This window comes from Dipodomys merriami, unplaced genomic scaffold (assembly GCF_024711535.1).
Source record: "Dipodomys merriami isolate MVZ:Mamm:240054 unplaced genomic scaffold, mDipMer1.0.p SCAF_8, whole genome shotgun sequence".
Classification (NCBI taxonomy): Eukaryota; Metazoa; Chordata; class Mammalia; order Rodentia; family Heteromyidae; genus Dipodomys; species Dipodomys merriami.
The window spans coordinates 44556845-44570864 of record NW_027206401.1 but is presented as its reverse complement, the minus strand read 5'-3'; the positions used below and the strand labels follow the sequence as shown (position 1 = coordinate 44570864).

Here is a 14020-nt window from a genome sequence, read left to right as displayed (position 1 = left end):
AACTTTATTCATGCTACCTTGTAAATCTTAAAATGTGGTTCACTGCCTTTAAAATCTGACACAATTCCAGAAAGGCCTAGAACTAATAGAGTTCACTTAAAAGAACTGTAACTAAAGCATCGTTAAAACAAACGATCATCATTAAAACACACTTGATGGGACAAGAAATAGTTTTTCCAGTATAAAAACATATAAAAATATAACTTGATTTACCGATACATGGATGTATTATCTAAATAATAAGCACAGATAATTTATATGTACATATTAAACCTTACCTTATTTAAAAATGTTGTTTCTTTTTTTAAGCACCTAATACTAATGCATAGTATAAAGTCAATCAATCCAAGAGGTTTTCTCTATTTGATAATTTTAAGTAGTTACAATAGTTTTCACATGACAGCAAACCAGCTGACTCAGTTAAGTAAATTCTAGTAACTTTTACATTTATGATCACTGCCATAATATTTCCTGTACTAGAAAGTACTCTAATATTTTCCATGTTACAAACTTTGAACCAGGTCTTTCTGGATAATGACTTATGGACAAGGTATGTATGTATGTATGTATGTATGTATGTATGTATGTATGTATGTATGTATGTATCTATCTATCTATCTATCTATCTATCTATATCTTGTCTCTAAAAAAGAGACAGAAATAACTACATATATGCATCAGCAATATCACTACTTTCTAAACTTGGCCATTAGAAGGGGCTTGGATGGGACACTTGATTTCCTGCTATGCTGTCTTACACCAAGGGAAAAGAGGGAAGGTATTTAGACACAATAAGTACAATGGATATAGAATAAATTTCACAAAGATCTAAAGGGGCAAAAATCAAATTATTTGATTCTGAAGTCTGAGGATACTGTATATTTGTTTTAAAAAGTATTCTTATTTATAAAATACGAACTTATTTCAGGGCAACCCAAGTATCACTGAAGCACAATTCATTAGATAAACCATTAAAGGTCCCAACAGTTCTACTCTTTTCCAAATGTACCAGACTAGATTGTTTTTGCTGTACTGGAACAGCCCTGCCCTGGTTATGCTATCAAAATGGAGTAAGTGAATAGATCACATAAACGGAACACTTTGACTTGTACAACACAACAACTTAGCCTACAAAAATCCTCATTGTAATGATGAACCAGAGATGCAGGGAGGTTAAGAATGGCTAAAATGAAAGACACATTTTGAAGTAGCTCCAAATCAATGGTATCATGATCCCCATTAGTGTCTGGGACAGTAGAGTGGCCTGAGATGCTTGGCGCCCTGTTGATCCTTTCAGTTACCCTTGGCACTTACTTTCTCGTAGTACTTGATTTCATATTCGGTGATGACTCCGTTGGGATGCTCGGGTTCCTGCCAGGAAAGCTCCACACTCCTCTGCAGCACTTTCTCCTTCATCACGCCGCTCACTTGCGAGGGAGCTGTTTGGACAAGACGTGTCAATAAACAATGAGAAAATTCACTGGATGCCTCAAATCAAATGTCACAACGGATCAGCCCCATGCTGTGCCAGTTTCATTAAGGTAAAAGAAAGCACCTTTTCATAGCTCACGATTCAGAAGCTAATGAATATTCAAACAGGACCTTATTACTGTTCATAAACTTTAATAGAAATTTAAATTAAAGTGCAAACAGCAGAAGATAGCATTGTTCAAGTTAGTGAGAAATGGAAATGATGGGGCTGAGAATGACAATTAAGCAAATGAATGCTAATGAAGACTAGAAAATATGATTTCAGATTAATCTCCAGTGATAAACTAAGTCCAAATATTTATTTCATATCCAACAGCAATACACTTTCAAAAGAAAAAAACAATATAATATCATTCAAGAGAAAACACTTAAAATAGTGATTTAATTTTCAGTTAAAGGTATCACACTTTTAAAGAAGTAGAATGTAGCCATAATATTCAATGTTTCTCTTATGAAAATAGGAGACAGATGGGGGATAATGATGAAAGGGGTGATATTGATCAAGATTCATCCTAATTACAAACTTATATGTTCAATCTGAACTACTATTTAATAATACAAAAATTATCAGAACAGAAAAGAAAAAATGTTTTTATATTTAATTTGTATGTCTGTATGTCAACATTTGTGTCTGTGTATTCTCAAAGAGTATCAAAAATACTATCTACTAGTCAACATAAAAGACAATGTGCAACTCATTCGAACTATCATATATGTAATTTATACACTGCTAACTTAGCCTTCAAGCGTGGTAGAAGTGATTCAGAGCTATAATCTTGCCTACTCTTTTTATACAGATAATAACACACTTTGAATTCATTCCTTCTAATTAGTGGCCTATCTTCTTTTTGGTAGCTAAGGCTGTGGAATTCAGCAAACTAATTTGCTCTGTCTAATTTGCTCCGTGATGATTAAGTAGTTGTCCTCTCTCTGGAAGTGAGTAGCTTGCTGGCTTGGCTGAGTTTCAGCGAGGTCGTTATGTTGCATGTATCATGCTCTATCTCATTCTGTAAAATATTTTCAGGCTGTTAATTTAATTTTCTGATGTCCGAAATTGTTAATACTCCTGCTGACAGCAAAGCAATTATACAGGGCTAGAGCCATTTAAGCGAGCTTCTGATGTTTATCCCTTTGGCTTTATTTTTTTTCTCTTCCTTCATATTTTCTTATATCCATGTCTAGAAAACACTTTTTCAATTCTTTCTTGCTTGGCAATTTTGAAGAAAGAATACAGAAGATTTATGACTCCCATTTTCCCCCAGATTACTAATAAAAGAATAACTAGGCAGGTTAAGTACCACAAATTTCCCTTGAAGGGTTTGTAGCTAAAATACTTAATAGAGTGTACTTACACACTAAATGTATTTCTGAATTGTTTCAGTGAAGGAAATTTCTCATAAGAAATCTGTTTTGGCACAACATTTGAAACCTGAGTATGGGCGGTGAAGGACGTGTCTGGCCAGTAATCTGTCTCTCTCCTCTGAACAAGATTAGTCCACCTTACATACAGACAACAATGTATAAAGAGATAGCTGGGATAGCTGATTAGGCCATAGTCTTCAAAATCTAGAATATAACATAGGTTAAAAAGACAAAGAATGCCTATATACTGAATTCGCCAATGAAGCTGGTGGCTAATGATAAAGGATTAAAACTTATATATTCCACATGAAAATGGCTGAGCAAGAAATGGATGAGTGAGGTTTTATATGCAAAGTTTTAGACATCATCTAAGAGCATAACACTTGACATGATTTTCAATGTAAGTCAAACAAAGAGCTCTCCTTTGTTGCTATCATATAGTAAAGGAAGGCAGAATACCCTGAGTTCTCAAACTGATTGTGGAGATGCAGGACAAAGCTACTTCATTTCCTTTCTGCTTATCTAAAGCATGATGTGAATACAAAATACAATTTGATTTTTAAGCTACACACTAAAATTATATTCACTATTTCATCCTCAAAAAGAACTTTTACCAAAAACAAAACAACAACAAAAAAGCAAATGAACAAAACAAATAAAACTGAGGATTTGGGGTGCAAAAGCAAGGTGAATTAAAAAAAACCCTCTGAAATATATAACTGACATTCGTGCCAAAGTATTATCAGTGCACTGTGATAAAATCTATTTCCTTCTTCTGTAAAGATAAAGACATATCTGTGGCTATATTGCTGATTTTTTGTTGTGGTGGTGGTTCATCTGTTTTACTTTTAAAACCTTGCTGATAGGGTACCAAGATACACATTTATTTAGAGTGTTGTAGACAGAAGTACAGACCCCAGGCCCTTGAGAATAGTGAGTTGTGTGACAGGCAGAAAGAATCTTTCTCTCTTTTATGTCCTTCAAATATAAGAATTTGGTTCAGGAAAATTGCTTATATTATCTGTTGAGTTCCAATATCTTGGGCAGAAATTTATAGAACTCACAAATTATACAGTTCATAAAGAGAAATTCTCTAAGCTTATCAGATTCTAAAAGGTCACTTTATAGTTAAAAGTTGTATGTGAAAACAAAATTGATGTGCCTTGAGGTAAATTAATGACAAAACAATTATTTCCAATGTTAAGATGTCATAGTCTATTTGCTACATTAATACACATTCAACATTTTTTCTAAATACATACTTGTTCTTATACCCAAGAATTCAATTAATTACAACCTACAATTAATTTATGAAAATATAAATAACTAAATTATATTTATACTTAAGAACCAATTATCTGCTATCATATATATAAACATACATATATACATATTTTACTAATAAAAACAAAATGAAATTATTTAATCATTAACAATGATTAAAATGAAATCATTAAAGTAATTAAAATAAAATTTTGATTTACAATTGGAGCAGATGAAATACTACAATATAGTAACCAACAACAAGAATTGGAAAATGTGAGAAGATATACAGAGGACATGCTTAGCATATTTTTAGTAGCATTTCTCATAAATGTTTAAAAATTAATTTATCTAAGTTTCCAAAAATATGCAGATATGATCGTTAATTTTAATGGAAAAAGGAGATGGCAGCAACTTTGTCAAGAAGGTTCATCAATGTATTTGGAGAGGGACAAGAAAAAAAATAAACTATAAAAAACAATTAAGCCAAGATGTGTAATGTGTATTATTAATCACATGAGAATCTGTTCTGGTAATGAAAAAAGATAATCTTAGCAAATTGAGAAGAGGTCCCCGAAGTTAAAGTGGCAAATTTCACTTGTGTAGCAACCGAGCTGATAAAATTGATGAAACCATGAAGTAAAAGTGTAGTGACAATGAGAAAACTCTGTGCTGGTTATTTTTGGGGAGTCTCCAAAATATTCAGTAAGAAGAATGGAGTTTATACGTAAACTTAAATCAATGTATATTGCAGGTATTCTGAACTTAAAAGCACTCATATAAAACATGTAGTCTTAACCATTTTTCAATTAACGTTCAATTACATAAGGTTTATTTAAATTCCAGTATGCAGTGTAATCACGTGTTACATCTTCCTTCCCTAACATTATTAATGTCATTACACATATGGGGAAAATTTCTAACATGAAATGGGGAAAAACTGAAAACATAGCATAGGAGGCAGAATGACCTCCAAATCAAAGATGTTCAAATCTTAATCTCTGGAACATGACGGTGCTTACATTTCACAGATAAAAGGTATAGATCTTAAACTACAGAGATGATCCTGGATATTGCCCAGTGAGGCAGATCTAACTATATGCACTCTTAAAAACGGAGACAATCTCCAGTCAGGGTCGGAGAGATGCAGCAGAAAGTGAATTTGTCCACTCTTGCTGGAGGCACTACAAGGGAACATTAGAAAATGGACAGGCAGTTTTAGGATGAAATACAGTCCCTACCAAGCAGGCATGGAAATGAATACCTTATTAATATTTATTTGTTTTTGGTTGGTCATGGAGCTTGAACTCTGGGCCTGGGCGCTGTCCCTGGGCTCTTCGGCTCAAGGCAAGTGACCTATCACTTGAACCACAGAGCCATTTCCGGTTTTCAAGTGGTTAATTGGAGGTAAGAATCTCACAGACTTTCCTGCCTCTACTGGCTTTGATCCTCAGATCTCTAGGCATGAGCCACCAGCGCCCAGCGCACACTTTGATTTTATGAGGAACTGAAGGACATCCTCCCCAGAGCCAAAAAAATAAATGAACAAGCAAACAAACTAACAAGGAAGGAAGGAAGGAAAGAAGGAGGGAAGAAGAGTAGGGGAAAAAATGAACAGCTTACAAATCCAGTCAGCCTGGTGAGCCTGTCCAAAGAGGATAAATATGGGCCTTGGTGTGTGACCAGCCTTCTAACCCAGAGAACTGTGAGACAATAAATGAGTGCTTTTATTATTTACCATAACTAAAATATAGAATCAACCCAGATGCCCCTTAGCAGATGAATGAATCAAGAAAATGTGGTATATATACACAATGAAATTTTATGCTTCTATCAGAAAGGATGGCATTGCGCCATTTGGAAGGATATGATAAGCCTTGGAAAAAAATTATATTAAGCAAAGTAAGCCACACCTAAAAGAACATAGGCAGCATGGTTTTCCTAATTTTAATGATTAGAATATGTCTATAAATCTACAAGTTAATACAATGTATAGTAAAAGATAAATAATTATACTTGGACATGATTAATTAAACAGTACTCTAAGCATTGTACAGAATAATCTTAGGAGAGGATCACAATGGCTTAATAGTTCTGTGAATGTGACTATATAAAATGATGCTTATCAAAATGAACTCCAAGAAATGGAGTTTTTTTTTATAGTACTGTTTGCAGTTATTTCTTTTTTCCCCCCTTGGATTTATTCCCTGTTGTTACTGATTTTTTATTTCTGTATCCTTTGTCTTATATATAAATTTGTCTTATATATAAATGTATCTGATTTCGAGAAGGGAAGGGGGAATATCAGAAACAGTGGGGCAAGGGGTGAACCAATTCAACAGCGACACTCACTAGACACTGTGTTGGGAATGAATTTTACAACTTGGGGGGTGGGGAGAGAGGAGGGAAGTAAAGAAAATCAGGGAGTGGGTAACACTGTTCAAAAAGAAATAATTACCTTACTTATGTAACTGTAACCCCTCTGTAAATCACCTTTATAGTAAACTTAAAAAAATGAGTGCTGTTATAAATTGGTATAATTTGAGGAACACATCTTATGGAAACCTTACATATATTAAAGAAAAAAGATGTACTGAAACTTTTATGAATTCTATGGATAACAAATAATTACATGTATAATAATAGTGTGATCTGTCACATTTTATTTTGAAATGGCATGAAAATAATTTTGATTTTGAGACTCAAAACAATGTTTTATAGTAAAAATTTATTTGTACCATTCATTGTTTTACCTACACTTAAATACTCACAGAATTTCAAAAATGAATGAAGTTAAAAATTCTTTATTTCAATAATAGAATGATGTAGGACTGTTCAACAGTCAATACAGGTCATGCATAACAAGTGGTTATATTCCCCTAATATGCTACAAACAGTTTAAGTGAAGGGTTAGGCAAAGTGATGCATGCCTGTCATGAAAATTACTCAAAGACTGAATAAAAGAAAAGATCTACTTCAAAATCATGCTGAGTTTGAGTATACATGCCTGTAATTTTAACAATCTGGGAGGTAGATATAGGAGGATCACAACAAAAGGTTGTCCATGTGAAACAATGCAACTTTGTCTTTGAAAAACAAAACAAGCAGAACAAACAAACAACAGCAACAAAAACTAAAAGGAGTTGAGTCCTGGCTCAAATGGTAACATGTTTATTTAGCAAGCATGAGGCCTTGGGTCCAATCTCTACTATTACACACACACACACACACACACACACACACACACACACACACACACGCGCACACACATGCACACACAGCAAATATTTTTTAAAGGGAAAACAAAATGCAGATGTCTTTAGAAAAACATCAAATAGAAATCTCATAACAGAATAGTCTTTACTAAACACCTAGGCTGCTACACATTATCAGTGTTGAGTTCATTTTAATCTTATGAAATAAAAAGCAGGTAAATTAAAAACAATATTTTATGATATGTAACTTTTACTCTTCTTGCCCTTTCCTGGAAGTGTTTCACTGATGATCTAGATGACAAATAAAAATATATATGAGTATGCATAGTGTACCATATTATGTAATATAAAAATTTCATACATAGGCTATATTCAATATTAAAACAGGATTCTATTAAACTAAAACATTTTGGGGTAGATAAAGGTCAGTAATGTGGAATGAACAATAAGTATAAAAGTTTAAAATAAAATAAGTATTAAAGTACATGCACTAAGTTATGTATGCAGCAGTTATGAACAATCTATTTGCTACAGATTCCTGTTAACTCATCAAATCATGCCAGAAGCATAATTGTGATTAAAACAACCATCAAATTTGATTCTTTAATAAGTATTTGAAAAACTGTGGAGGTTGAGTTGATCCTTTTTCAAAAATATATTATTTACACTGCTGCCAGTTTAATATCAGTGACAATAATCATGTTTTATTTAAAATGTAAAATACAGAACAAAATAAATGAGATGTGCATTACAATGCATTTCAGAATAATTTCAAAGAACAGTACCTGAAATGACATGTTGAATAGGATCTAAAAACAGACGTGAAAGTTTTGTGAAGAAATGAATATGCTACTGAACTGGTAAGATGTGAATGTAATAGCATCCCGGGTGGAGCCTCATCCAGTCATGCAGTGTCAGTACGCTTTGCCTGAGATGCCAAAATATGTAAGAGAAGGAAAAAAGCCATCGCTTCACAATTTGACCATCTAATACTTTTAGGCAATGATTATAAAAATGCCCCAACAAGATCTCTTTCTGAAAATAATGTCACCTTTCCTGTTATCATTAGACAGCCTATAACAGACAGTTTGGTGCTCAATTAATCACTGAGAGTTAGCATTTCCCAGAAAAAATGTCTCAGTCAATTGTGTTCTGTGTCAAAGGAGGAAGAGTTATAGAGAAAGCTATTATTGTCCATGGTCCTAAACATATATCTAAAACAGCTTTTAATCTCTGATAAAAGGTTGATTCAAATGTCAAATGAGAAAGGGTTAATTTGTATCTTTTTGATAAATGTTTATATTGATAGAAAATTTAAGAATGTAAACAAAGAAATATTACAAGTCTTAATATGGTAAAGATGCTCACACATCCATGTTCACTGCTACACTATTCACAATTGCCAAGTTATAAAAATAACCCAGATAAACAGATACATGCATGAAAAAAATGTGGTACATAATCCAATGAAAGTTTACTCATATATTAGAATTGATTGTGTCATTTCAGGGAAATGGCTAGAACTTTAAATTTTCTGTCAGGTAAAGTAAGATAGGTGCATAAAGACAAATGGCATACCTGTTTTCTCTCATATGTGGAAACTAGATTTTAAATACAAGCACACATTATAACATACACGGGATTTTATGTACACGCACACAAACGAACTGACTAAAGGATGATGTACTTAGGAGAGGAAGGCAAAGGTGTAACTTCTAAACAACTAATGAACTGTTTAAAATAAAAAACAAACACCAGAAACAGCAACATGTTTAGAAATTAAGGGTATAAATATAAAAGAGAACAGGAAAGGAGAGAGGATGGGAACACAAAAAGAGGGGAAAAGGATGAAGAAATGCAGTCATCATAGTCCTTATACATTATGTGAAATTTGAACTATGTAACTTGACGGTAGGGATGGGAGGGGGGAAAGAGGAGAATGATAAAGAGATGGCATGGATCAAGATGCACTGTACTTATAACCTGACATATGGAGCCGAAACTTCTTTGCACAACCACAGAATAATAAAAATCATCATCATAATAGTGGTAATTATAATTTTGAATATGGTAGGAATAAATTAGATAGCTGTCCAGAACTAGGTACATTAGTCACACCAGCCACATTCACAGGGGTAGGAAAGTAACCTCCTTGTAAATCAATACTGAAAGGTTAAGGAACCCTGGAGATTGAGTCCATATGTTCCCTAGTTTTTCAATTAATAGTTGAATTATGTTTCTTTTCATGTATTTACATTTATTTATTTGTTTGTTTATTTGTTATTTTTCATTCATATCTTTTAGTTGTATAGGAAGGTTTTGGTCCAATAAATCCCTATATGTATAAAATTATTGATCATAATCACCTCTCTACTGTTCTCTCCTCTCTCATTTCTTTCCCAAATCAGTGTCATCAATTGGATTTTTATTTTTTTTATTTTCAGACATGTATATTAAAGAAGGTAGGAGACTGAGTAAAGGAATGAGGGTGTGGTTGCGGACAGTGAGCTAAATTAGTAAAATTAATTTTATTAGTTTAAAATAACATAATATTTATATATTAGTTTAAATAGAATACATTTTGTCAGTAAATTTTACCACATTAGCTCATTTTCCTTTGAGTTTATGTGTACAGTAAAAATATAAGATAGCTGGGCACTGGTGGCTCACATCTGTAATCCTAGCTACTCAAGAGGCTGAGATCTGAGGATCATGGTTCAAAGCCAGCGGGGGCAGGAAAGCCCCTGAGACTCTTATCTCCAATAAACCACTCAGAAAATCGGAAGTGGCGTAATGTCTCAAGTGGTAGAACGCTTGCCTTGAGCTGAGGGACAGGGCAGGCCCAGAGTTCAAGCCCCAAGACCGACCAAAAAAAAGAAGAAGAAATATAAGAGATTTCATTGTCATATTTCCATACATGTACATGGTGAATTTTAAACAAATTCAGTTCCATAAGAAAAGTTCCCATTCCTCTCCTCTCCATAACCCTAATTAAACACTATTTGTCTGTTTCACAGTCAGTAATTAGGCATAAAATCCTGGGCACCTTGGCTGATTCTGGAATATGGCTATTTGTGGACAGACCAATAAACATATAAAAGTATAGTTTGTATATATTGAGTTACTTTCCATCATATGTATGCCTGAGAATGGTATAATAGAGGCATAAGGCAGGTCTATTTTTTAATATGTCTATTATCTTTAAGTAGTTGTAAACAAAGGAACTGCCACTCAAGAGAGCAGCTTATGAATACAGTGGTCCTAATCGACATCACCTATTTCAACATTGACTCTCTTTTCCCAACCCACCCTTTCCCATCTTAATTTTTATGATATGAATTATTATTTTTTGCCATTTCTTTCCAACTGATTTGCCTGTTGGTTGCATTAGTTTTTATTCACAGTATGTATGTATATGAGAATTCTTTCTCCTCATGCTCACTAGCGTTTGCTATTGTTCATTTTCTTGGTGGATACCATTCTGACTGGGGTGAGTTGAAACTTTAGTGTAGTTTTTATTAGTTTTTTTTCTTTATGGCTCACGATGTTCAATGTTTCATCATGTGTTTATTAGCCATTTGTGTTTCTTCTTCTGAGAACTGCCTGTATAATACCTTTGCCCATTTGTTAATTGAATTATTTGTTCCTTTCTCATTGAATTGTTAGTTCCTTGCATATTCTGGACTTTAATCCTTTGTCAATTGAACTTTCTTCCATTCAGTGGGTTGTTCTTTGATTCTAATTTGTTTCTTTTGACATGCAGAAACTTGTTAATTTAATGCAGTCCCATTCATCCATTCTTGCTTTTATTTGCTGAACTATGAAAGTCTTATTCAGAAATTAATTACCTATGACACCTTCTTAGAAAATTTCTCTATATTTTTACAGTTGTTTTACGGTATAAGTCTTATTTTGGGATCGTCGATCCATTTGGAGTTGATTTTTGTACAAGGGGAGAAAGTTACTGTCACTGCACACAGATTTCCTAATATCAATTTGTTAAAAAGTCTGTGTTTTATCCTGTATATATTGTTGGTTCCTTTCAGTGGTAGTATTTGTATGATTTACTTATGGGTCATTTATTTGGTCTTTATTTCTGTATTTGTGTCAGTTCCATGATGTTTTCCTTAGTATGATTCTGTAGTATGATTGGAAGTCTAATATGACAACAATTCTATTACCTTCTTTTGTGGGTATCTTATGCTTCTATAAGATTTCTAATGATTTTATATTTTTTTCAAAGAATGACAAATTAGAATTACATAAGGAGAGTTTTATTGTGTGATTTCCACTTCAAACAATCTTGCTCCTCCATCATTCTACTTAAACTTCCTTGTCCTTAAAACATGTTCTTCACTGACCTCATTGTTCTAATTTCATGAATTAATTTTAATATTTTTATAATATTTTTCAAAATTTCCTTACATATCCTCATATATGTATGTATGTATGTATGTATGTATCTACCTACCTACCTACCTACCTGACTCTCACCTATGAAGATACATACGATCCTATCTATGTAATTTTCATTTTCTCAATGTTTTTCAAATTAAAATCCTACAATATAAATAGCCTTTCATAATTACATTTGTAAGGAAGCTTAGGCTTACATAAATTAATAATATTTTTCTCAAAAGAGGCAGAATTTGGGGCCAATGCATTTTTTGAGGCCCAAATGGACCACCATCTTCCACGACACTGAAATAAATTTAGCTCCTAGTATTTCTTGAAAGCAGAGGAGGAAAACTATTCATTCATACCTGGACTATTGAATTAAAACTCACAATGTGTCAAAATGTTAGTTTTCACAGATATAATGATGGAAAGATTCCTAGGAATCTCCTGAATAGAAATAGAAAATAGTTAGAACCCAAAGAGGTTAATGACATAGACCTTTGTTTCTCATATCATCCGTACACAAATGACAAGGCAACTCTCAAAACATATAAGGCTTCAAACTGAAACTCCCTTCCTGCCTAGACTCCATGTTATAGTCATCTTTCCCTAAACTAATTACTCTTAGCAGTTTCTTTGTTATATTTCCAGAAATCCTTTAGATTATCAGAACTCTGTACATCTTTATTCAGTGGCATTATTCAAATAATAGATTTCAGAAGCTTGGATTTTTTTTCATTTTTTAGTAAAGATACTGTACAGAGGGACTGCAGTTACATGAGTAAGGTAATTAGTACATTTCCTATCAAGCATTGTTACCCCTTCCAAAAGCTTGAATATCTTTAAAGTTTATGTAATATTTTATAAGTTGTATGATCTGTGGGGTTTTCCAAATACAGATGTACCACCTCCTTAACAGTAATCACAGTCCTTTCCTGACTCATTCTCTCATAAATTATAATGCTGTAAAACTTCCTACAAAGTGCTTTGCTAATATTCTTTCTCTAAGGAAAGTAAAATATTTCAGAGGGGTCTAATTCTTCAGGTAGAAGGGGATGGATGAAGGTCATAGAATCTAAATAGACAAAATTTTCTCATTGTTAAAAGTAACTCAGCATTACTACTTTAGGAAAGGAAATGAGGACTGAAAGTTATTATTATTTAAGATATTCTAGAGCAGTGCCACACAAAGTGGAAATCTGTAGCCGGATGGCTTCTCAGAGTGCAGCTGCCAGCGAGTGTCGGTGCTGAGACCTCTGTCATGTGCACATTAAGTTAGCGAGCACTTCTGGGTGTTGCTCAGCTGATTTCTTTTCCTTAACAAGATTTCTTGATTAAAGAAGCATTTATATTTTTCTTTGAAGCTTCCTAGACCATTTTCATTCTGGTGCAAGCTACTTATCTGTCACACATTGCCAAGTGGAGTAGCAGTGTCTTTTGAAAAGAAGTCTAGTATTAATCTTAAGTACCCTTCATGGTCACACTGAAATGCCCAGAAGGTAAGATCATGATAACAACATTTCTATTGATTTCTGATGAGAGCTCCATTCATTCAGAACTTCAACATGTAATTTTTCATGACTGATTATAGTATAAACAAAGAGCTGCTGCACTGCAAGACGATCAGTTCTCTGTTCCAACTGCCTGCAAGATCGTGATTCTGAAAGGCATTAGAACATGAAGGTACAAAAGCAATTTAAAGGCAAAACTAAATTTTCCAGCATAACGAAACTAAATCAATGCCAGCAGATCCTTGGGAGATAGGTATTTTAGGGTCAAACATACAAAATACCTCCTTGTTGCCAAAGCAAAACTACAAGTCAATGTTTGACCAGTATAAAAATACATTTAAACTTACCAATTATGAATGTGGGCATGGTAGCTGTAATCTTTTAAGACCAAACCTTCTGTCACTTATTTATTACAGAATACAGTTCAAAATTGGATTCCTGATTTTCTCTACAGTGAACTCAAACAATAGGCAAGTATTATTTGACTCATTCGTCCTATCCTTCACATAATACAAAATTAGTTTCAGCTGATAACGTTTACAGCATGGCATTTAATGATATGTCCGTAGTTACTCTGGCGTTCCTTGAAGGAAAAGTAATATAAGGGGTCTAAATCCAAGAGCTAATCTATGGGGTTTATACCTCGAGTCCTCTGATTCTGTACTGTTACCTTGAGTAAGAAATTGAAGCTCTCTATTCTGTTTCTTAACTGTAAAATTGGGAAAGTTTAGTATGCACTTAATAAGTAGGATTGTGATGGCAAAACTCAAGTGTATGTTC

The 14020-nt window shown here is 33.4% G+C and overlaps 1 protein-coding gene across 6 annotated transcripts in view; it reads right to left on the bottom strand.

Moving 5' to 3' along the window:
• Epha7 (EPH receptor A7) overlaps positions 1 to 14020 on the bottom strand; it is a 164997-nt gene that overhangs the window by 25373 nt on the left and 125604 nt on the right. For all 6 annotated transcript variants that reach the window (XM_070010695.1, XM_070010691.1, XM_070010692.1 and 3 more), the window contains exon 6: positions 1315 to 1439. In XM_070010695.1, the coding sequence (XP_069866796.1) occupies positions 1315 to 1439 (125 nt within the window). The remainder of the gene's footprint in view (positions 1 to 1314; positions 1440 to 14020) is intronic.